The sequence below is a fragment of the Hemiscyllium ocellatum genome, chromosome 8, assembly GCF_020745735.1.
Source record: "Hemiscyllium ocellatum isolate sHemOce1 chromosome 8, sHemOce1.pat.X.cur, whole genome shotgun sequence".
In the NCBI taxonomy this organism is placed as follows: Eukaryota; Metazoa; Chordata; class Chondrichthyes; order Orectolobiformes; family Hemiscylliidae; genus Hemiscyllium; species Hemiscyllium ocellatum.
The window spans coordinates 75,581,293-75,606,946 of record NC_083408.1 but is presented as its reverse complement, the minus strand read 5'-3'; the positions used below and the strand labels follow the sequence as shown (position 1 = coordinate 75,606,946).

The 25,654-nt window shown below is 38.5% G+C and overlaps 1 protein-coding gene across 2 annotated transcripts in view; it reads left to right on the top strand.

Moving 5' to 3' along the window:
• LOC132817931 (60 kDa lysophospholipase-like) overlaps positions 1-6,305 on the top strand; it is a 66,443-nt gene extending 60,138 nt beyond the window's left edge. For both annotated transcript variants that reach the window (XM_060828474.1, XM_060828473.1), the window contains one exon: positions 5,808-6,305. In XM_060828474.1, the coding sequence (XP_060684457.1) occupies positions 5,808-5,813 (6 nt within the window). In that variant the 3' untranslated portion in view covers positions 5,814-6,305. The remainder of the gene's footprint in view (positions 1-5,807) is intronic.
• Positions 6,306-25,654: the final 19,349 nt, after the last annotated feature.

Genomic DNA, 25,654 nt, shown 5'->3' with positions numbered 1-25,654 from the left:
AAGCTAGTGCAATGTGGAAATGAAGAAAAACTGGAGGACCAAGATTTAAGAGTAAATTGACTGACGACATTTTTGGAAGTTTTCTTAGCTTTGATAGCTACAAATGATTAGGTATGGAGATTTACAAGTTGCATTTCTTGAGGGAGATCAGCTCAATGGAAAGGCATTTTTTCTGTCTCCAAAAGAGGTGCCAAACACAGTGAGAACACTGAAAGTTAAATAAATGTGCTTATGACCTAATTGATGCCGCTGGAATTTTATACTTCTCAGTAAGATCATCTTTTTCAAAATTTGGCTATCCTCAGGTGAAAGCATGTTTTACTGGCATCATGAGGGGCAGCTTTCAGGTGTCTTTGTGATATGCAAATGATTTTTTTTTAGAAACAATGTCTTAGATGGGCTTGAAACAGTTCAACACTCAAAGTCAAACTTCAGAGGTTTTTAAGTACATTGTAATAGATATCAGGCAGAATGAAGCATCAGCAATCTTATGTGGAAAAGGTTAGCTTCATTGCTATTAGTCGAAGTGGGACCTGAAAAAGATGCGGCAGTTTTCGAACTGAAATGGGGGAACTGCAAATTCTAATTGGAAAGCTGAGTTGGTTTAGCACCCAAACAAAGCCAATTTTGAATTATTGGAGCTGATTCCAACTGTGAAAAATCTTATTTGGATGAATAAAAGTTTGAAAAAATGGTTGAAAATTTCAACCATTGGGAGATGTTAGGAATATGAAACTTGTTATTCTAAGTGATGCTTCTTATGTAGATCTTGGTGATGAGTTTTTAAGTGTAGGAGAGTTTATAATTTTTCTTGTGGTAAAGGAAAGTAAATGTCTTACTTTAACCTTTGAAGCTAAAAAGTTCAGGAAAGTGGTAAAACATATCTTACTGGTAGAAGACTCACTGTTTATGAAGCAGTGGAGATGGCATTTTTCTTAGTAAAACATCAGAAGAAATTTTAACAAGGTATTCAGCAACAACTGTGAAATTACATGCAGTCATTGAGATGTGTGAATAAAAAAGGACTGAGCTTTTGATTTTACAGTTTTAAAATAGATTCTAGAGAGTAGTGAAATCTCCAAATTGAAATGGATATCTGCAATCAACTATCTGACTGTGTTACAAAAAGAAGGAACAAGCTCAACACATTTGTTTTAACCCCATATTGGAAAAATGACCCTTGGAATTTTGATGTGCAAAGAAAAATAAATAAAGCCTGTATTGTCATTTTGTATGTTTTTTAAGTATTTTTCTTGATTAACTTCGAGAAAAAAAGGAAATCTGTAACCATTTAAAATGGTGTGAAGGGATGCCTGTGGCCTACCGGAATGAGAACGTGATTATTAATTGCTAATGTATTGTTAAAGCTGAAAATAAAACCGAAATTGCTGAAAAAGCTCAGCAGGTCTGGCAGCATCTGTGGAGAGAAATCAGAGTTAATGTTTTGGGTCGAGTGACCCTTCCTCAGAAGAAGTTACTATAGAATCACATGCACTCACGTGTGAATGGAAAAGGACTGGTCATGATTTTACAACTTTAAAATAGATTCTGGAGAACAGAGAAATCTCCAAATTGAAATGGTGGATACCTTTGTTAATGATATAGAAGATGGTATTAGTAATAACATTAACAAATTTGCTGATAATACTAAGCAGGGTGGCAGGGTGAAATGTGAGGAGGATGTTAGGAGATTACAGGGTGACCTGGATAGGTTAGGTGAATGGTCAGATGCATGGCAGATGCAGTTTAATGTGGATAAATGTATGGTTATCTACTTTGGTGGCAAGAACAGGAAGGCAGATTGCTACCTGAATGGAATCAATTTAGGTAAAGGGGCAGTACAAAGAGATCTGGGTGTTCTTGTATACCAGTCAATGAAGGTAAGCATGCAGGTACAGCAGGTAGTGAAGAAGGTTAATAGCATGCTGGCCTTCATAACAAGAGGAATTGAGTATAGAAGCGAAGAGGTTCTTCTGCAGCTGTACATGGCCCTGGTGAGACCACACCTGGAGTACTGTGTGGGGTTCTGGTCTCCAAATTTGAGGAAAGACATTCTGGCTATTGAGGGAATGCAGCGTAGGTTCAAGAGGTCAATTCCTGGAATGGCGGGACTACCTTACACTGATAGACTGGAGCGACTGGGCTTGAATACCCAGCTAGAAGGCTGAGAGGGGATCTGATTGAGACATATAAGATTATTAAAGGATTGGAGACTCTGAAGGCAGGAAACATGTTTCCCGCTGATGGGTGAGTACTGAACCAGAGGACACAGCTTAAAAATACGGGGTAGACCATTTAGGGCAGAGATGAGGAGAAACTTCTTCACCCAGAGAGTGGTGGCTGTGTGGAATGCTCTGCCCCAGAGGGCAGTGGAGGCCCAGTCTCTGGATTCATTTAAGAAAGAGTTGGATAGAGCTCTCAAGGATAGTGGAATCAAGGGTTATGGAGATAAGGCAGGAACAGGATACTGATTAAGGATGATCAGCCATGATCATATTGAATGGTGATGCACGCTCGAAGGGCAGAATGGCCTAGGCCTGCACCTATTGTCTTTTGTCTACCTGCAGAAAGGTTCTGAGGAAAGATCACGCAACCCAAAACATTAACTCTGATTTCTCTCCACAGATGCTGACAGACCTGCTGAGCTTTTCTAACAATTTCTGTTTTTGTTGTTAATGAATTGTTAATTGGTTATATAAATATGGGGAGCTAGTAGTCCCTTGGGTATGAGTTTTATACAATTTGGTTAACTGAAATAAAGCTTTTAATAGAAATATGGCGTTGCACTTTGTTCAGAAAACATTTACCTTCTAATGCAGAATTCATGATTTTCCTTTCATAAATCCATGTTGATCTTGTATAATTCCATTGGTATATCTGTATTAATCTGCTACTTTGTATCTTGTTTTGGTGTTTATAATTCAATCCAGTAAAGTGCATATGAATCTGAAGTATATTACTTGTTTTGGCAAATCTCAAAGTTTTTAAGGTTTTAATATAAAACTCCATAATTTGTGAATGTCGTCTGCAAAAAAAAATTTGCTAAATATTTAATAAGGGCTTTGCACATTGTTAGACTTCAGATTTGGGAGCATCTTTTAGAACAATCCTCATTTTCAAATTAGTCCATTAAATAATAAATATATTTTTACCAATGACGCTTTTAAAAAAGAAATTTTATTGTCTGTAGAAAACTTGAAATTCATTGCATTAAACTTCATTTAATGCATGTTATTTAAGTTATGATCTAACATTTTCTTAAATTCACTGATAAACCTGTACTGAAGGATGTACTATGAACTTGATAATAATGCATTTACAACTCTGAGCACATTAAACTCTGTATTGGTTTAAGAGTAGAAAACATAATTGTCTATTATGAAAATAATTTACAAGCGAAATACACTCTTTCAGGCCAGGATATAATTGCTATCAAAGCTAAACAGAGTTATCTTAGCCAAGGGATATGTACTTTGTAAAATTTAACTATGTGAATGTTCATTTACTAGCCTGTAATCTGATGAATCATCTTGATCAATGATGTCTGATTGATATTGTTCAGTTTCCATTCAGTTAAGTTCCTGTATCGTGCATGCCATTCCAGGAGTTACCATTGCTAACTGAAGAACAGCATATTTTATATTTTCGGTATTGACTCTGGCTTTGGGGCTGTACATTCTGCATGACAGTTCAAACCTGATAAGCATAATATTTTCCAAATCCAAAATATGACCCAACCCTGTCGAGGAATGGCTTAAGAATACCCACCATCAAATTTTTATTATGTTGGGGCAGCTCAATACAAGCAATTGCCTGATTTAGAGTCCAACTTTTACAACTCCGTGTGTTTGGCAGGAGGAACTGTAGTTAAGTTATAAAGGTACTCTATACTTCAAGCCGATATCAAAGAGATAAGCAAACTATAAGTAGTTGAGGGGAACATTCAGGAAAATTCTTGGAGTGGAAAGAATGATGTGGATTTTTTTATGTTGAATTTTGATTTTCAAGCTGATTAATCTTTTCACTCAAGTTAGGAAAGATTTAACTTGACTCTTATTGGTAATAATGGTACAGTTTATTTATTATGAGTAAGACTTGATATGCTAGTTGACAAACCATAAGCATGAGTTAGATCTCATTATGGCCCGGATAGAAGGTTTATTTTTACAAATCTACCCTTATTGAAATGTACCCCAGTCACTTTGATCCAGCTGGCATGATACATGTGATAGACCTTTGTCAATCTGTCCCTCCTTTGGTTTTGTCTGCTGGAATGACCTAGGCAATTTGCCAAATGCTTATGCTATCTCTGCACTTGTGGATTCGCTCCTTCTACTTACCAGGCAAAGCAAATAGAGCCATACAGTCATATAATCCGATGGAGAACTGTTTAACCTAATCATGGATTTTGCACCCTTACTAAACTAGTCAATTACAAAAATGCCACATATTCATCATTGCCCACTTGGTCCTTGTCAGTCTCCCATGATTCATGATTTTTTTAAATGTGCCTGTACTGTTATCAATACATTCATGTCTCAGTGCCATTGCTTGGTCAAAGCATGACAGTATTGGTGCCCCACTATCTTCTTTAGGATTGAAGGCACTTGCTTTCGTCAGTGTCTGCCTGAGATGCTGACATTCCTAAGAACCAATTTGTGTACTGCCCTCTCCTCACATGCCTGCACATTCCTCCTCTTCTGATATTTAGAAAATGCAGCAACTTCATAATACAGAAAGAGGCTACTCTGACTATCATGTCTACACTCGCTGAGAAAGGAAACATCCAACCTAACCCCATTTTCGAGCACTTGGTTTTTATTCTCAATGGTTACTGTAATAGAAGTGCACATCCAGGCATCTTTTTAAATGGATTTAGGGTCTCGATCACCCTTTCAGGCAGAGAGTTGCAGACACTTTTGCTGAAACAAACTTTTCTTTATCTTCCCTCTGCCAATCACTTTAAGTTGGTCTCCCCTTGTCACTGACCCTTTTGCTCAGGGAATAAGTCTTTTCAATACATTCTATCTCCTCAGAACCTCACACCACCGCAATCAAATCTCCTTGAGGAAAATAACTCCAGACTTTGACTCTTTCATCATAGGTGCGGTTTTCTAGAGCTGGCAACACATTCATGAATCTATTTTGTAGCCCCTCCCCTGCAAGTACATGCTTTCAGAACTGTGACAGTATTCACGTTATGGCCTAGCTAGTATTTTACGTAGTTCTGATGAATTTCAGCCCCTCAAAAGTTGACTCCATAAATTTAACCTTAAAAAATTGTCTAAAATGTTTGATTTCTACACGAGTATAATACTGTATTTGATGTCAGGAATTGCCTTCATTGAAAGATTTTGAGAGAAAGTCTGGGTTGTTGTTTGATAACTTAAAAGCATCTCTGACCCCATCTGATTATTATTAATTGTCATGAATGAAATATTGCAGTACAGCCTTAATTCAGAAATGTATAGCATTCAGATCAAATTGAAGATGAAAGTACCATCTGGTACAGCAGAGGTTTAGATCACTGCCCTCAATGAATTTGGTTTTTCACTGTGCAATATTTGATTATGATATTTAAATGCTCATAGATGAGAGAGAGATGAATCCCATGTTCTGTTTTATAATATTAGTGAAGATGGAAGTGATTTGAAGTGGCGTTGGAAGTATAAATCCTTTGTCTCAAGTTATGTTAAAGTGAAAAAGAAGCATGCTTTGAGTAACTTTGTAGCCTATTACTTTTCTCTTGTTTTATTGAACTATTATGACCTCCAGGACTTGACATTAAATTTGTTTCTATTTTTCAGCTTTAAGTGTCCACCATCAAGAAGATTAACAGATTTACATCCCACAGTACCGGCATAATTAAAAGCCAATAATATTGTTTTACAGAATCATCTCTTTTATTGCATAATACTACATGTTCCACAAAAAAAGTTTTTATATAGCAGCCATTATATTTGAATAATTTCCACATTATCAGAATCAAGCAGTTTGGATCAGTGACAGTGGTCTGTGTTAGAAAGTAGAAGTTCTATTTGAAGTCATAACCCACTGAATGTGAAGCTGTGTGTGGATAATGCAAGTCAAGACTGAACTATGTAAGGAGTTTTAACAGCATTTGTCACTTTTTGCCCACAGTTGGGCAAAGACACAAAATAGTAGGCATTGCACTTTGAATAAAAAAACAGGTTAGGAATACTTCTTTCACTGTGTGATTTACTTCATGGGAATGTTTTTCTTCACTGTCTCAGTATTTCTTTGTAAAGCAATAGAAAATAAAATACACTATGCATTTCTGCTTAGTTGATCATATTGTGCTGTGATTTTTTTAACCATAAATTCGAAAAATCTGATCACAATGCATAAACGTATACTAGTTTTGCTTTTTGCTTTGTTTAGAAATACCGATTTGGAGTTATGAGCTCTCTACCTTAATTAGTTTGTACAATTTTGGGTTATTTGTTACTTTGGTTATATTCACACCATCTGACATATTTGATTACCTGCAGAGACCTACTATTCGGCCTGATGACACTCCACTCATACCATTTGTGACCCTTTGATTTCTCTGATTATAAAGTCTGTGCCTGGGTGCTCTCTTTACTTTGCCTGACGAAGGCGAAACACTGAAAGTTTGTGATTTCAAATAAACGGGAGGGACTATAAACTGGTGTCATCTGATTTTTGAACTCATACTTTCTCTAGGCATTGCACTGCTAACCACAAGTTGGAAAAGGACCTGGAACTTGTTCTTGCCACTGTTCTGTCTCTTTAACTCCCTCTGATTTCCTGTGATAGTGGATGAAGCTATAACCTCCATTTTAGCCGAATCGTTAGCTGGGAGTTAGTCAACTCTACCAATGGGTCATTTTTTTAATGACCTGGACTGCAACTAGCCTGACCGAAATAATAAGTCACATTCCATTGAGGCTAGTCTATACTCTGCATTTAATCCATTTACTCATACTTTGGTCATATTCTTAGCATGTTCTGAGCAATATGGGCAATGATGAGATGTGTGGTAGAATTGGGCAAGATATTCAGCAAGGCCCATCTCAATGTCAAATCATCTCACTTCACCTTGCATTTTTCAAGTGGTGTAGCAGTATTCTCACTAGGCAATGTGGAGTTCCTAATTAATCGACAGTGTGGAAGTAGGCCAGACAGCCTATTGAGTCCAAAATTGAGATGGTGATCAGTATCCCACCTAGACACCACTCACCCACACCCTATCCCCATAACCCACATATACCATGAGGTAGTGCTCTGCACAGTTTGTTAACCATCTTGTTAACAGCCCCACTCACCATGACTTGTAGAGTCAGAGATGTACAGCACAGAAGCAGACCCTTCGTTCCAACCTGTCCATGCCGACCAGAAATCCCATCCCAATCTAGTCCCACCTACCAGCACCTGGCCCATATCCCTCCAAACCCTTCCTGTTCACTTACCCATCCAGATGCCTTTTAAATGTTGCATTACCTAAATGTCTTTTAAATGGTGTAAATGTACCTACATTCACCACTTCCTCTGGAAGTTCACTCCATAAACAATCCACTCTGTAAAAAAAATGTTCCCATGATATTTTTTCCTCTCATCTTAAAAATATGCCCCCCTAGTCTTGAAAACTCCCACCTTTGGGAAAAGACACCTGCCATTCATCTTATTTATACGCTTCATTATTTTATAAACTTATCAATCTCCTACACTCCTGTGACAAAATCCAGCCTCTGCTCACAATCCAAAACCTCCATTCCTGGCAACAGCCTAGTAAATCTCTTCTAAATTTTATCCAGCTTAATAAATCCTTCCTATAACAGGGAGACCAGAACTGGACACAATACTCCAGAAGAGGCCTCAACAATGTCCTGTATGACCTCAAAGATATGAGCAATGCAGGTAAAGCCTGCTGAACGCCTTTTTAGCCACCCTATCGATATGAGACGCAAACTTCAAAGAATTATGTACCTGAACCCCCTAGGTGTCTCTGTTGTACAACACTGCTCAAGTAGGACTGATCTTAACCAAACATACCATACAAACTATGCACTGGAACAGCTTGATGTGGAAACCACAGCAGATTCTTAATAGGTTTACCTACTCTGAATGAGTTCCATTTAAGGCAAACAGAGCAAGACGAGATTCACTAGTACCAGCTGCATGAGAACACCACTTTGTGAGCTATTACCAACACCTTTATTCTCAAATTCACCAGCACTGGCACCCTGCATGGATACACTGTACAGCAGTGTTCATGCATCTTGCCATATGTCAGTATGCCACATCATTCTAGTACAGTACTAGGTGCCCTCAGAATTTGCACCATAATGTGTAAAGTTTATGAAAGTCTGAGGGAAATAATCTGCAGTGATGTTCATGGGGGCACCAATCAAGTTAATCAAAGACAGTTTCATATACCTGTGTTCACCTTTGGCCAAGGTCAGATATCTGGTTGGTATGGCATTGCATGGGGGCTTGTGTCAAGTGTGGGGAGTAGGTATAGTTATCATGAAAATGTTTGTCCACCAGCCAAGGATATGAATAGATGAGGACCATTGCTGATTGGTCAGTAGAGAGAGTGGGCTCCAGTCATCTCATTGTCTCCATTTGCAGAAATTACGAGGAAAGGCAGAGCTGGTGGAGATGTTCAGCAGATAGAGAGTTATAGGTGTACATACACTGCATGGGTGATGACATGGGCAAGTGTGAAGTCTGTGATGTTTATGGAATGGGTAGTTAAAAAGGTGCTGGTGATATTGGGGCTCTCAATGGTGTGTTAACACTGAGACTGAAAGCCACTGGTAGTGTCCACTGCTGTCGTTCCAATCATGCAAGGCATGGTTAGAGCATGATGTTGAGAAAGACAGCTGTAAAAGCACACTCAACGGCAGGGTAAGTGAACTGACGTGAGGGAGAGGTCTGCATTTGCAGCCATTATCAGGGAGTATGATTGGTTTGCAACAAATGGCATCCTTACAACATAGGTATGCAAGATCACTGGCTATCCTGCAGCATTGACTATCTCTTTGTGTTGCAGCTCCATCTCACTTGTCATTGGTGGTAATTCCTTCAGTTATATATCCTTTACACACACACTGTGAAAAGAGATAATGTTGAAGGGAAGGGGAGGCTAGGATGTCAGTGAGCTGATGCCATACATGCATTACTATTCCTGATCCCAAATGTAATTGGCCCTCAATTTACACCTCCAATCATTATACATTTTTAATGGCCTGGGACTGATGCTGCAAGATTCAATGGAGTGGGTAGAACTTAAACAGGCGAGGACAACTACATGAACATTGAAAGCAATGGTTAAAAAAATAAGCAGACTACTTACATGACATTGTTAGCCATTGCCCCATGTGCCTTTAGTCTGATTTCCTTTTCCTCTCCCTCCTGCTGTGATGCATAAATTTACCTTGCTCAGCAGATGGGGTGAGGCAAGTGCATTAGCCCTGGGTAATTGATCAGGTGGCACTGGGGTGTTTGGGTTTTGATGGGTCAGACATACTAAGTGTGGTCTTGCCAGAGGCAAATTAATGCTTCTTGACTGGTACTTCAAACAGCGAGTGACATTCAGCGTAGTAAAGGAGGGTTCAGAACCTCTACAGTCTCCCAGATGGAGATTGTCAAGTGATGTGTTTATGCCCTTCCCTTAGCTGGGTATTTCCTGGACCTGGTCTTTCTGTTTGTGAGTAAGATGCACCTGGAGTACCCATCCCACTCTCACTCTCGGTCCTGAGAACTAATTGTGGAGTGATGGTGTACACCCATGATAGTCCTGGGCTTGTCTGTCTTTTGCAGCCACCAACATGTCCATGGATGCTGACAGGCAGCCGCAGAACTAGCTGCACTGCTGTCGAACATTCTCACCCTCGAGCCGACTCCAGGATTCAACAGGTCATGACCGAACTGCCACATGCCTCAGCATCCCTGATACTTCAAAACTATATCTCTTTTAAATACCTTCAGTAATTCTACCCTCCAAACTCTACGCTTTCCTCTGGAAGAAGAAATTAATTTGCATTCTTGGTATATTTTGTAATTATGTTTCCTAGTTCAAGTTCCCTCTCTAGTGGAAGCATTTTTTCATCATCTACCCTGTCAAGCCCCCTAAGAATCTTGTATTTTCAATTGTTCATTCTTCTGAATTCTAAGGAATAAAGGTCCAACCATCCATACTTGATAAGTTAACTGTTTCATCCCAGCAATCACACTAGTAAATCTCTTTTGAACAGCCTCCAATGTCAGTATCTCTTCCTTTTAAAATACAGGGATCAAAGACAGTATACTGTATACAACACTCCAAGTGCAATATCAAAACTCTGTATAATTATAAGAAGACTGCCCATGTTTAAGCTCCAACACCTCAGTAATAAAGGCCAAAATTCAATTTGCCATCCTAATTACTTGCAGCATTTGCAAGTTAACCTGTTGAGTTTCATATACAAGAATACTCAGATTCCCCTCTGTCACATTTTTTAAAAATCTGCTTCCATTTAAATTACAGTTTGTCTTTTAATTCTTCCTACCAAAGTGGATGCCCACAAACTCTCCTATATTAAACTGTACCTGCCAGGTTTTCCCATTTGTTTAACTTGTCTTGCAGATTGTTTTGTCCTCATCACATGTTTCCCACCTCTTTTTGTATAATCAGTAAATTTGGATAGATTACACTGTGCCCCTTCCTCCAAATCATTATATAAATCATTACTTTAACCACCGAGGACTGGTCCTTGTGGCACTCCACTAATTTTATCTTTCCAACCTGAAAGAGACCATTAATTCTGAGTCTGCTTTCTGTATGTTAACCAATTCTCAATCCATGCTAATATATTATCTCCTATACCATATGCTCCTATCTTGTACAGTATCCTTTTATGTGACACCCTGTTGAAAATATTCTGGAAATCCAAATACACTACATCTATCTGTTCTCCCTTTATTAATTCTGTTTGTTACATCATCAAATAACTCAGACAAATTTGTCAAACATCACCAAAAAAGAACAAACAATGGCAGATGCTGGAAATCAGAAACAATATCAGAGATTGCTAGAAAAAAAAACTAATTCTGAAGAAGGGTCACTAGACCAAAAGTAGAGGGTATCAGTTGGAGATGGGAGAGAAAAAAAATTAAAAGGAACCTGAGAAGAAGCTCTTTCATGTAGAGAGTGGTGCATGTATGGAATGGGCTGCCAGTGGAAGTGGGTAAAATTATGGCATTTAAAAGTCTGAATGAGTGCATGAAATGGATGTAGGGATTAGGCCAAATGCTGGCATGGAACTAAATCAACTTAGGATATCTGGTCAGCATGGAAGAATTGGACCAAAAGATCTGTTTCCGTGCTGTATAACTCTATGATCTGAAATGTTACTATTGCTTTCTCTCCATAGATGGTGCTGCACCTGTTGAATTTTTTCAGCAATTTCTGTTTTTGTTGTCAAACATTACTTCCTTTTCACAAAACCATGTTGACTATTTGATTGCATTTTCTGAATGTCCAGCTATTTTTTTCTTCATAAAGAATTCTTATAATTTTTCCAATGGCAGATCTTAGTCTAACAGGCCTATAATTTACAGCTTTCTGTCTCAATCTCTTTATGGACAGGGGAGCCAAGTTAGCAATTCTCCAATCCCTGGAACCTCCCAGAATCCAATGAGTTCTGGTATCTTTGCAGCCGCTTATTTTAAAAATCCTTGGATTCAGGTTATGGAGATCTGTCTGCTTTCAGTTTGTCCAATACTCCATCCCTCATGATAGAGACAATTACAAGATCTCTCCTCCCATTAGCATCGTCAGTATCTTAGGATGTTCATTGTGTCCTCCATCATGAGAACCAATGCAGAATATTTATTTCGATTATCTGTCTTTCCCATTATCAATTCCCACTTTCTTGGGCTTTGCTCATGACTCGCAGCATTCTGAATGATGATGTCCCATTTCATTGCAATGGAAACACTTTGGCCCTCATTTATCATCTTGATTCTCAGTACTTGCTTTTCTGATCCGAAGAGATCTTGGGGCATTCCCAATGTCCTTATCCCTGGTTACTTGCTCTGCTTTCACCCTTCCATCCTTTCCTTCTCAGGTGATAGAAAAAAAGTTTAGTTTTATGTATCAGTTCCTAATTGTTACCCATTGCTGCTGCCTGTCTAGCAGTTGCAACCCTTTGATCTTCAGCATGGGTTCTGATTGCGACGGTAGTGAGTTTTTAAATTCTTCCAAAAAATTGATATTCCTGAGAGCATCAAACATAGTTTCAACTCCTAAAGTCTGTATCCATATATCATAACTACTTTGCTTAATCCATTCAAATTCCATGTAGGATTGTCCAGGCTGTTTCCTTAAATTTGCCTTTAAGCTTCAGGGATGAACTCATATGTCCAGTATAGCATTTCTTTGCGTTGTCATAATCCCCAGTAACCTCCTGTGACAGTGGGGGATAAATTACCAGTGCTTTACCTGCCAACTTACTCTGCATGAGCAATGTTCTGTTTTACTTTGGCTAATTCATTTATCATGCTATTTTTAAAAATGGCACAAAGAATGTCTCCGCATCTTTTTCCTCAAATTTTGATGGGGGCTGAGCAAGCTTAAACATTCCTGAATGAGACTGGCCTTTCTTTGGCTTATGAGGTCCCCTTTTTCAACTCTGTTATTTTACATTTGATTTTATTGTGTGAAAATCGTCAGTCAACATTTTCAAATTTATCAGACTTACAAGCCCAAGTTAAAAGAAGTTGAAGAAGAAATTATTATTTATTTATTAATTATTTATTACAAACTGATTGTCTTTAACTAATTATAAAAACTTTTTTAAAAAAATTTTCTGTATTTTTAATTGTGAACTGAAATGAGAAAAGAGCTGTTTCGCTGTAGGATTGGGACATGTTATGAAAGTAAGCCACCTGACAGCCATTGTAAGCATTGTCTACACAGTTGCTTGTTTAAGCAGTGGCTACAGTCTGTTTGCAGAGGAGCTCCCTATGGATGAAGCTTTGGTGGGTATGAGTAGCTGGTTGGTATGATTAGCTGATTGCTTTTGAATTCATGACCAGGTAGTTCACAAAGGGCTTCAGCTTGTCAACAATTATTTTCTCATATTTGTTCTTGATCCTTTAGAGGATGAGAGGGGGTATTTAGTAATGGGATATGAGGAAATGGCCAAGGCATTGAACTGGTCATAAAAATGTACAGCATGGAAACAGACCCTTCGGTCCAACCCGTCCATGCCGACCAAATATCCCAACCCAATCTAGTCCCACCTGCAGCACCTGGCCCATATCCCTCCAAAACCCTTCCTATTCATATACCCATCTAAATGCCTCTTAAATGTTGTAATTGTACCAACCTCCACCACATCCTCTGGCAGCTTATTCCATACTATCCTCTGCATGAAAAAGTTGCCCTTCAGGTCTCTTTTATATCTTTCCCCTCTCACCCTAAACCTATGTCCTCTAGTTCTGGACTCCCCCACCCCAGGGAAAAGACTTTGTTTATTTATCTTATCCATGCCACTCAATTTTGTAAACCTCTATAAGGTCACCCCTCAGTCTTTGAACCTCCAGGGAAAACAGCCCCAGCCTGTTCAGCATCTCCCTGTAGCTCAGATTCTCCAACCCTGGCAACGTCCTTGTAAATCTTTTCTGAACCCTTTCAAGTTTCACAACATCTTTCCGATAGGAAGGAGACCAGAATTGCATGGAGTATTCCAACAGTGGCCTAACCAATGTCCTGTACAGCCGCAACATAACTTCCCAACTCCTGTACTCAATACAATGTCCAATAAGGGAAAGCATACCAAACGCCTTCTTCACTATCCTATCTACCTGCGATTCCACTTTCAAGGAGCTATGAACCTGCACTCCAAGGTCTCTTTGTTCAGCAACTCTCCGCAGGACCTTACCATGAAGTGTATAAGTCATGCTAAGATTTGCTTTCCCAAAATGCAACACCTCGCATTTATCTGAATTAAATTCCATCTACCATCTTCTCAACCCATTGGCCCATCTGGTCCAGATCCTGTTGTAATCTGAGGTAACCCTCTTCACTGTCTACTACACCTCCAGTTTTGGTGTCATTTGGTCTGTCTTCACAGTAAAGGACACAAATAAAAGGCAAGTAATTTACAAAGAGACAAAAGTAGGTAGGGACCCAGAAACAATCATTATCATGAAAGAGGTAGTATTGGGCAAACTTATGGAGCTAAGGGTAAACGCACCTCCTGCCCTGATGAAACACATTCCTGGGTCTTAGATGGCAGGAGAAATAATGAGTGCACTTGCAGTAATTTTCCAAAACCTCTGGACTCTCGGGCAGTTCCAGCAGATTGGAAAACAGCAAATGTGATGCCACTGTTGAAAAAAGGTAGAATTATAGACTAATTAACTTAACGTCTGTAATGGAAAAAATACTTGATGTTATTATCAAGGAAGAAATAGCAAAGCATCTTGATAAAAATTGTTCCATTGGGCAGATGCAACGTGGGTTCATGAATGTCAGGTCATGCTTATCTAATCTAATGCAATTCTATGAAGACATTATGAACATGGTGGACAATGGGAACCCAGTAGATGTGGTGTATCTAGATTTCCAATAGACATTTGACCAGATGCGCATACATAGCTGCCGAATAAGGTGTTATGGGCAATGCATTAGCATGGTTAGAGAATTGGTTAACCAACAGGAAGCAAAGAGTGGGAAAAAGTGAGTGCTTTTCTTGTTGGCAATCAGTGACTAGTGGTTGCCTCAGGGATCAGTGTTGGATCTAGATGATCTGGAGTTGGGGACCACAAATCCTATAGGGGGTACAGAAGAGGTACACTAGATTGATTCTGGAATTGAGAGGGTTGGCTTATGAGGAGAGATTGCGTAGACTGGGATTATTTTCACTGGGTTTTGGAAGAATAGCAGGGGAGGGAATCTTATAGAAACATATAAAATTATGAAGGGAATAGACAAGATAGAAGTAGAGAGGATGTTTCCACTGGTGGGAGAAACTAGGACAAGAGGGCATAGCTTCAAAATTAGGGGAAACAGATTTAGGACCAAATTGAGGAGGAACTTCTTCACCCAGAGAATTGTGAATCTGTGGAATAGCTTGCCCAGTGAAGTAATTGAGGCTTCCTCTGTAAATACTTTTAAAGCTAAGATAGGTAATTTTTTTTGAACAGTAAAGGAATTAGGGGTTATGATGAGAGGGTGGGTATGTGGAGCTGAGGCCATGAAAAGATCAGCCACGATCTTATTGAATGTCGGAGCAGGCTTCAAGGCAAGGCCTGGACAGCGTACTCCTGCTCCTAGTTCACATGTTCCATGTTCTTATTATGTTCTCTCATAACTGAACAGCTAGGAACTATGAACAAGATCTAAGAAAAACCTTCAAATCACCAACCATTTAGAATCTCTGTGTTCTCTTCAATAAACGCAACTTTATACCTGAAGAAAACCTCTTCATCTTTTCCTCTTTAAAATTGATTTAAGCTATGACAATTGATTAATGTCAGAGACTTTTTATAAGCGAACCAACCAACATGTGCCTCTTGCAAACAGTGAAGGTACCTGGAGAAGGATGACTGCGAAGCAGAATTCTGACCTGTACAAAAATCATAAGCATCATCTCAGCAACCCTTGTAAACAGGAGCCACTGAACTATTTTCCCAGTCTTTCTCTCCATCCATAATATTTGTGTCCTGCCTGTCTTTATCCGAGTGTGTGTCTGTAAGGGAGACCTTTAGGCTAGATTTAATTATTACTTGTATTGCCACTGATTCATTACTGTCATTCACTTGTATTCATTTCTGGAATAAATAGTTAATGTTATTAGGTACTGAAACTTGGTCCATGCTTTCTGTCAATCTGGGTATAAAGGATAGGTAATTTGGGGAATTTTGCGTACTTTTAAAATCTATATTTAACTTTTGTGACAACTGTAGAAATAGTCTTGATTTCTAGCCTGCTACCTCAGTGAGATGCAATGCATTGACGATTAGGAAATATGAATTGCTACCATAACTCAACAATTTGAATGCTATCCTTAAATTCCACACTCTCCCCTCTTCAAAAACGTACAGATAAACAAGAGATGGAGAGTAGGAGTGCAAAAGGGCAGAAGATCAGGAAACTCCATCATTCAATGACATCATTATGTACACAGCCCAATAAGAGAAGACTTTCGGATTTAATAGTCAGGAAAGAACCACAGTGAGAAAGAAAATTAAAGGTAAGGGAAAATCTGGGCAGTAGCAATCATAATATAGAGCTTTTTTATAAGATGATCAAAGAGGACATAAATATTATGCGAAACAAAGCAATAGATTGGAGAGAATCTGAGGGGCTGAGAATAGAACTTGGGAAAATAAAATGGGTGACTATATTGGTGAACGATGATATAGAGTGATAGAGGTAGATATTAAAAATCACCATGTGATCTAAGTGACCACTGGGGAAGCAGGCACAGCAGTGAACCTTTCCTTGCTTCTCACTGTCAGTTTGAGGATTCCTGATACATGTTGTCAGTCAGGATTTGAGGGAATAGCTCTTGTTGTTGACCTATCATCTTTGAAATGTAGCTTTCTGTTGTTCCGTCTTGATTTTCACACTATACCTGTTACTACTTCTGGCTTCAATAATTATTTTTACTATTGGAAGAGAGTGTTGGCTGAGACATGACATTTATCTCTTGACTGGGCTACTTTCCATGCCTCAATAGGAATATTTCTCTACTCGAGGATCACCTTACTACAAGTCTGTCTTCAATTTGCTCTCAATTTCTTTATGATGCATTTGGTTATTTTTCTCTGTCATTTCAGTCTTTCCATTTGACCAAGGGTATTGTGGAGAGGATGTATGGCATTGAATTACACAATCCTTTATGAAGTTGTTGAATTTTTCACTCGTATTGAGGACCGTTGCCATTCATCACTGCATCTGGAATTCTGTAGCAATTGAAGTATGATTTTGGGCATTGTATCATGTCGGCAGGTCTAACTCCTAGAAGTCAGAATAGGGGCTCATACTGATAAGATAATCAGTTGTTGCAAGAGCGCAGAGGTCTATGGTTTGGGATGTCATATGTCACCAGCAGCTCTTTAAAGCAGAGCTTGGCATTCAGTACCAGCATGGCATAAAGTGGTCCTTAATCTCACTGCTAATGTTTAACCAGTAGAACATTTATAATCTTCAGATTGGACGCAATTCCTTGAAGGCTTTCTTGGATGCACTTAATCTCATCCTTTAAGGAACATTTCATTTATATAATATGCCACTGTATATTATTACGTCATTGTTGTAACACACTATTTCATAGCAACAGATTCTTTCAGGTGATCCTTCCATCTCAGTTTCCTGCAACAGTTGGAGAGGCGCAGTTGATTTGGTTTGCTTGGTTTGAGTATCATTATCATAGAATCCCCGTTTGGTCCATCAAGTCCACACCGATCCTCTGAAGAACATCACACACAGACCCTCCCCCTACCCTATCCCTGTAAACCTGCATTTCCCAAGGCTAATCCACCTAACATGTGCCTCTTTAGACTGTAGGACAAAACGAGTGCCCAGAGGAAGTCCACATAAGTATGGGGAGAATATACAAACTCGACACAGACAATCACCTGAGGCTGGATGCAAACCCGGGTCCCTGGCGCTGTGAGGCAGCAGTACTAGCTACTGAGCTGCCCCCAAGAGTAAGGCACTTGTCTTTCAAATCAATGTCTCCGCTGGGTTAATACATCCAAAATCTGTTGAACTGTTGTTGCTTGTTGTTTCTGGAAGATTTCATCACCTCTGCAACTGCATCTGTCTCCTTTCCTTGTGTGTCACATCCAGATGGTCTCCTTGGAACAAATGTTACTCATAGATACATTGGAGCAGATAAAAGTGGTTTCAAGATGATGCTTTGAAGTAGTTCATGGTAAAACTTCATGGTCACTTTGTCTCCCCCATTAGGTATTAATTTAAAGGTTCACAAGCAAAACACAGGTCAGCTCTGTTTCTCTATCTGAGCATTATGGTTTTTAATTTGCTTTCACTACCAGCATGTTAATAGAACTGGTTGTTGTGGCTACATAAACGTAAATCTTATTGACATCACAGAGCAGAGTGACTTTGTCATTGACACTGTCATGTCTCAGCACTGTCAGAAACATCGTGAGTTGTTGATTCTAGTGAGAGCTGGTCCTTTTTCTGTTCCTGTATCCCGTGCTACTACATATTGTTAACAGTGAGCTTGCATGCAGATTCTAAGTCTGATGAAAAATTGGGCAAGAAACTTTGCTCAAGAGTTCACAAATCCAATGAATCATTACACCACCCAGCTAGCTCAATCAATAGAGCATGAGACTTAATCTCAGGGTGGAGAGTTCAAGCCCCATGTTGGGTAAAAATGTTTAAGGGAGGAAATGGCCTCGTGGTATTATTGCTGGACTATTCATCCAGAAACCCAGGAACTGTTCTGGGGTCTCCGGTTCAAATCCCGTCTTGCTACATCAAGGAATTTGAAATCAATAAAAATAAAATCTGGAATTAAGAGTCTAATGATGACTATGAAACTGTTGATAATTGTTGGAAAAACCCATCTGGTTCACTAGTGCTGTCTATGGAAGGAAACTGCCATCCTTACCTGGTCTATCCTACTTATGACTCTAGACCCGCAGCAATGTGGTTGACCTTTGAACTGCTTTCTGGGCAATTAGGGATGGGAAATAAATGCTGTCCTCATTATGTCAATGAATTAAAAAGAACTCTGCTTTCATATATATTTAAAAATAACACAACACCTGGTTATAGTCCAACAGATTTACTTGGAAGTACTAGCTTTCAGAGTGCTGCTCCTTCATCAGGTAGCTGTGGGGCAGGATCACAAGACACAGAATTTATAGCAAAGGATCTCAATGTCTTATGATCCGGCTCCACAGCTACCTGATGAAGGAGCAACACTCTGAAAGATGGTGCTTCCAAATAAACCTATTGGACTATAACCTGGTGTTGTGTGGTTTTTAATTTGTCTACCCCAGTACAACACCGGCATCTCCAAATTTGCTGGTTGTAATATTTCTGTTATAGCTTACATCTTGTTAGGATCTGGACAAAATCATTTCACTGTCAGGACATGACCCATGTGCTTAATTCCAGTCACCTGCAATTGAAGGTTTTTTTATTCATCCTTTCTGTTTATTTAGTGAGCTTTCTCTTGCAATCCCATTAGATTCTGATTGTTGCCTGTGATGACTTCTTCCACTGTATCTCCACACTCACAAAATAACAAAATCCAAAATAGCTTCCCTTCTGAGAAGGTTACTAACTATTTTCTCTTTCCTGATGAAGGGCTTTTGCCCAAAACGTATATTCGCCTGCTCCTCGGATGCTGCCTGACCTACTGTGCTTTTCCAGAATCATACTCTTGACTCTGATCTCCAACATCTGCAGTCCTCACTTTCTCCTATCTCTCATGTCTGCTTAGTACTCTTCTGGAGAAGAGGAAATAACAGAACACATATGCAATGACCTGTATCTCCTGAATGGTACCTAGAATGTAACTAGAAAACTATTAGTTTCATCCAGCCTCATTACCAGGATCCATCTTTCACTTGGAGGATGTAAAACCTTTTGCCTTGGCAAGTTGTGGCAAAATTTCATACAAGGACAGCAAAATCTCTTTAAAACTTTATTGAGATTCTTTGGAGCAATGCTTACTCTGTTTTCTGGGTTGTTTCACTGCTACCATGGTACTAACCCAGTCTGTGGGACAATCTTGATGAGTTCTTTATTTCCCAGCTCTTTAATTTGCCTTTCACATTGGACTTGAAGACAGGGGACCATTCCAAGGCAGATTCTGAGTTGGTCTCAGACTCTCATCTACGTCAAGATGATATTTAAAGGGAAGACATCCAAGACTTGTAAAAACAGCTTTGTAGTTTTCCAGGACAAGTTCAGGAATCAATGGTTTGGTAGCCTGTGAAATACTGTAAACCCTTCCAGGCACAGTTAAACTTACTCGTCCAAACTTTAGAATTCCTTCCGTTGAGATGAGTAGAGTTTGCTTACTGATTACTATCTGAAACTCCAGATTTTCATTCTTCCCGTTGCTTCAAACTCTCAGTGTGTTTTTTCTCCTCTCGGGATGAGTATCATTCCATCACATAGCTTTGATCTTACCTTCGAGGAGCCATTTTTGGACCACCAATTTTGAGAGACTTTGCACAGATCTGTATAGCGTTGGTATTTGTCTGTCAGCTGACATTCACAATCATTGTCTTGCAAATGTGACACAACAATGTTTTAAAGTTGGTTTTGTATGATTATTTTAAACTTTATACATTTTGCCATATCTTGCAATGCCACATTGCTACCTAAATATGTGGTAAGATATGAATTTTGCTAGTGTGATTTTTTTTTTCTCTTTTGGATAACAAAAGAGCAAGTCTGATCTTTTGAAAGTAAATTCAGTCAACTTGCTTCAAACTTTGACAATTATTGTGGAGTCACTCATGGTTCTTTAATGAAAAGAAATTGATCGGCTTTGGAATTTTCCAGAATACTAAAAAGACCAAAGACAAGTAGAGAACATAAGACATGTATCCATTCTGTCAGAAACAGTGTGACGGTTCCATTGTGAATTGACTGAACCATCTTCTCTTAATGAATGGCGATTTTTTTTGTACTTGTTGTGATGACCTTAGTGAATTCTGTCAAACTTGTCAAAATGTACTTGTATCTACAATGGGTCTTGTAACTCATCAGTACTAGTACACCTTTGAGATTGGTTCTCAGATCAGTCTATAATTGTATGTTAGGAATTCTTGTGGCACAGTGGTAGTGTCCCTATGTTTCAGCTGGGGTCGATCCTACCGACTCCAGAAGTAGATAATAATATCTTGAATGCATTGATTAAATATGACTGACCTAGGTCTTCCAGTTAAAGTGAACCCCAAAATCTTACATCTATCTGAATAGGACTCAGTTTCCTATTTCATCCAAAAGAAAGTGCTAAAGTCCTGTCGCAACTTAAACCACTGCCCTCTTCTGAATAAAGTGTGTCACCACAACATTATAATATAGGTTAAAAATATTCTGTCGAGGATTAAGAGTGATGAGATGGTGCAGGTCTGATGAATGATCATGTGTTATCAGCAACAATATTCTATTTCACTGCGAGATAAACGAAGCAACACTTGAAGCAAAGATGCTAAAACTTACATAAATTGAGTCTGCTTGCAATACTTGAAGATAGAATATAAAATGTACATTGCGAATTTGATGGCACAAGTTATCATTTGTTATAATTAACAACAAACTGAGTACTCAGCCATCCATATGGCCTGGTCAAGATATGATTCATGTTCATTGATTCATACTAAAGTTCCAAAGGTACTTTCTATTCTGCAAGGAAGTGTTATCAGCTATAAATTATTCAAACAATAAGTAGAACAGATAGAATGAACCAAATAGCTTCCTACAGTGCTGTAATTTGGAGATGCTGGTGTTGGACTGAGGTGTACACAGTTAAAAATCACACAACACCACGTTATAGTCCAACAGGTTTAATTGGAAGCACACTAGCTTTCGGAGCGATGCTCCTTCATCAGGTGAAGACAGTGCTGTAGACAGCTATGGTTCCTTCCAGGCCTCAAACCAATACAAGTTATTCCCTTGATGTCACATCGAATAAATAATTTTAAAAATGTGTTTCAGTTCAACCATAGGCATCTTATTTACCATCTCAGCTTTCCTAAACTATCAGAGGCCTAGGAGCCAGAATTAATTTGAGAAACATTTTGTCATGTAGAAGTCACATCAGAACTCATAATTTTTAAAAAAACCTTACTTCCTACTGAAATCTGATCATCTTTTTGTCACATTCAGATTTGACTTTTCCAACATCTTACGAGATTTGACATGAGCTCAAACTTACAGTATCACAGTCCACATTTTTGCCCCCTTATCTTTCTTGTTGATTTCCATTAGCTTTCCATACCTCAGTAGTGGAATTTCAAAATAATCATCTAAATGCCTATTCTATTCCCGTCATCGTCGGTAAAAGGCCTTCAAATCATCTTACTTCTTTTCAATCCATTTTGATTATGAAAAATTTCCCTAAGATTTGACTTTTTAAATTATTACCAACTTTTTTGAAACTCTATTAAACCAGTTTCTATTTCTGTTTAGATCTCATTCCCAACATTGTATTGGACTTTTCCTAAACACTATCATTGTCCACTGAAATGGAATACACTGCTTGACAAATGTGAGGTGGCAAATGCATTTGAAACATTCAAAATCTTATTGGGTTATTATTGGAAAAAGATCAATGGGCATGTTTAGGGAAGAGGGTGTAGGGATAGCACTAAGTGAATTAATCCTTCACAGACTTGATGGGCCAAATGGCCTCCTTCTGTGATGTAATAACCCAATTTTGAGATATTGTGACCTTCTTAGATTTTAAAAAAAACTAATTTTACTTGGTAGTAATCTGGGAATCTACTAGGAATGATTTTCCAAACATTAATATCAATTCAGATCAGTAATGTCTCTACCAACTGGCTACATTTCACTTCAAGATTGAATTTTCAGACATCATCAAAAATAAAGGGAGATAATTGAAGGAATATTGCCAACTTAATTATAGCTTTGAATTTAATTTCAAGAAGAAATTCTCCAGTACAAGAACATGGGAAAGCAAGATGTCTCTATAACAAGTTCTTCATCAGCTATCAGGGTTTTTTTTTACCTGAACTTAAATACAGTTTGGTACTTATGGGTAATGCAGGCACATAACTGGCACTGATTCACCCATCAACAGATCAAGAGTCAGTAAGTCCCACTCACTAAAACATCACACTGTGATATAATATTTATATATATATTATTTGAGTTTGGATTTGACCTAATGGCTCATCATCTGTGTTTTTGAACAGGTTTAACTATTAACCTTGAGCTATTTTGTAGTAGTGATTTCTTATCATAGTCTGAGAGAGAGAATTCTTCAAGGCTAATGGCAATTTGTTCAGATTGGGAAAGTTTTGTTTTTGTGAGTTAACAAAGTCAAGAGTTGTCCATTAAACTTTCAGGTTAGAGATTGATGTATTTTCATTTTATTAGGGGAAACACAAATAGCTTGGAGTAAAGCTTTCTGGTTTCTGTTTGGCAGTTTTGCAAAGTCATGACTGAGGCTATATGTGCAAAACAGTTGCCCCTATGAAGGATCCTGGTTTAGAACTAGTTTTGAAGCTCCAGATCAGAAAAGTTCAGTTAAAATCCTGATGCTGAGAAAGTCTATGCTCAGTTATCGAAAGAATCGAGGAAGAGGCTATCAGATTCTCAAGCCTGAGAATTGAAGCTACAATTAGGTCAAACCCTATAGATATGAAAGAGATGGGAATTCTCTCTGGTATGATTATTTTGCATTATTGGGAATATATTTTATCAGGTGCTTCCAAATCTTTCAACTTGTGTTAAATGCAATCAGATTGGTTTATTCTACTCTACCCTTCTTTCTTTTGCATAATGATTTTCTATTTAATTGTTAAAATCAAATCTACAGTATTGTGTGTTTCAGTGAGAGACCATCCCATGAAACCAAAAGAAATACAAAATATGATTATCAAGCCAGATTTCAGTCTGGGATCTGACTGGTGTTAATAATATCAGCTGGGATTTTATTTGTGACATTGGGGTTGAGACTAGTTTGAATCACCAATTTGAATCTCCAACCTACATGTAGATTGAAGTCCACAATGAGTATTGCAGTACATTTCTTATATGGCTCATTTATTGTTCCTAAATATTCTGTTCTACAGTATAACTGCTGATAGAATTCCTGTAAAGTATTCCCACAAGTAATCTTTTAGTTTTATTATTTCTTATTTCTACCCAAACTGACTCTGCATCTTGATCTTTCAAATTAATTTCTTTCAATTGAACTAACCCCATCATGAATTACCAAGGCTATCACATTGCTTTAGCTCAGCTTTCTATCATTCTGATTTGTCAAATTCCCTTCAATTGTCACATCCCAGCCTTGGCCACTTTTCAACTCTAACTCTGTATTGCCTACTCAGTGTCACATGTTTACCTCATCTAACATTCATTGAACATACATCATTATTGTTACAAATGCTGCAATCACTCAGACATTGGGACCTAAACTTTGTTCTTTGAAAACATTTTTACCGCCTCAAGCCTTGTTTGCTGTGGCAACCTTATATTTGTATGCTCTATCCTTTCCTGTCATGTTTTGATAATCATTACCAAATTGCTGCCCAACTGTTTTATTTAGTTGTTTTCCTTGAATTTACCGTGTCTCCACTCACTTGATCCCTTTCCCCTCCTACTCAGATTATCGCCTTCTCAATTGTCCAATAGTTATATGACTGTTGAAGGCAATTTAACAATATGATCCCCAGACCACTAGCCCCAGCATAAATTGGGTGTAGGCCGCTCCTACAGCTAAATACACACTTTTATCTCTTGTTTTCCTGTACTGGTGCCAAAGTCCCATGGATTGAAATGCTTTTCTTGCAACCTTTGAATCTGCTTTCACTTCTGTAATTTTAATTACTCTGTGCCCATACCCTATGGCTCAGATAGCAACCCAGGGATGATTACTTTTGGAGTTCAGCTTTTTAATTTAGCCCCTATCTGCTCACAGATTTGTTGCAATATCTTGAACCCTCAGTTAAATCAGCCTTTAACTAATTCCAAAAAACACATAATAATAAATAAAAACAGAAAGTGCTAGAAATACTCAGTGGATCTGGTAGCACTACAGAAAGAGAAACAGTTTTAATATTAAAAGATAAATAATAAGCTAATTTGTTTCATCTCTTATTGCATCTCAACATTTGGAGGGCAGGTACTGTACTAGTTATTCTATGCTGCACCCCCGCCCCAATCCTGCTATGTTATTTTCAAGGTGTGGTGTCCTGAGCTGTTTGCACTGTGATGGGTGTGGTCTAATTAGGGATTTGAGTATTTGAAGTAGGACTTTTACTTGCTTAGAATAGTGCTTTGTTTTTGTATGAAAGTTAGCCTTCAACTATCCTTTTTGACTAATTCCTGCATTTGTTCATGATCTCTTATTGATCTCTACATTTAGGAGTCCCCATACACCCCAGCTGTCTTTGGATCTTGACTGTTTCTACTTTTTGACCATTTAGGAAATAATCCTGTTCCATCCTTTTTAGGTTCAAAAACAATGACTTACATACGTCTACATTGAAATTAATTTCCACAGGTTTGCCTATTCACTAAGCTTTGAGCTCTTTAAAATTTAACACTTCCACTTCTGAGTCTTGGGATAACTTGGACATGTGGCCTTCAATCTCAGTATCTAAATTGCCAATGAGTACAATGAATAACTGAAACATGGACAAAAACCTTGTGCAACAGATCCAGTGACATCCTGCCAATGGTTTCCACGCTGTTGTTATGACCCCCAAAGAAAACAATCTTTTTGAAAGGGATATGGATTTCTCAGTGATAGATGGAAAAAAATCACAATGTTTACCCTATCAAGTAATTTAAGGGGTACTCATCTCTGTGTACCTTGACACGGTCCTGTCCCCCTTAGTCCAAGAACTCCCCACCTATGTTTGGGACACCACCCACGCCCTCCATCTCCTTCATGATTTTCGCTTCCCCGGTCCC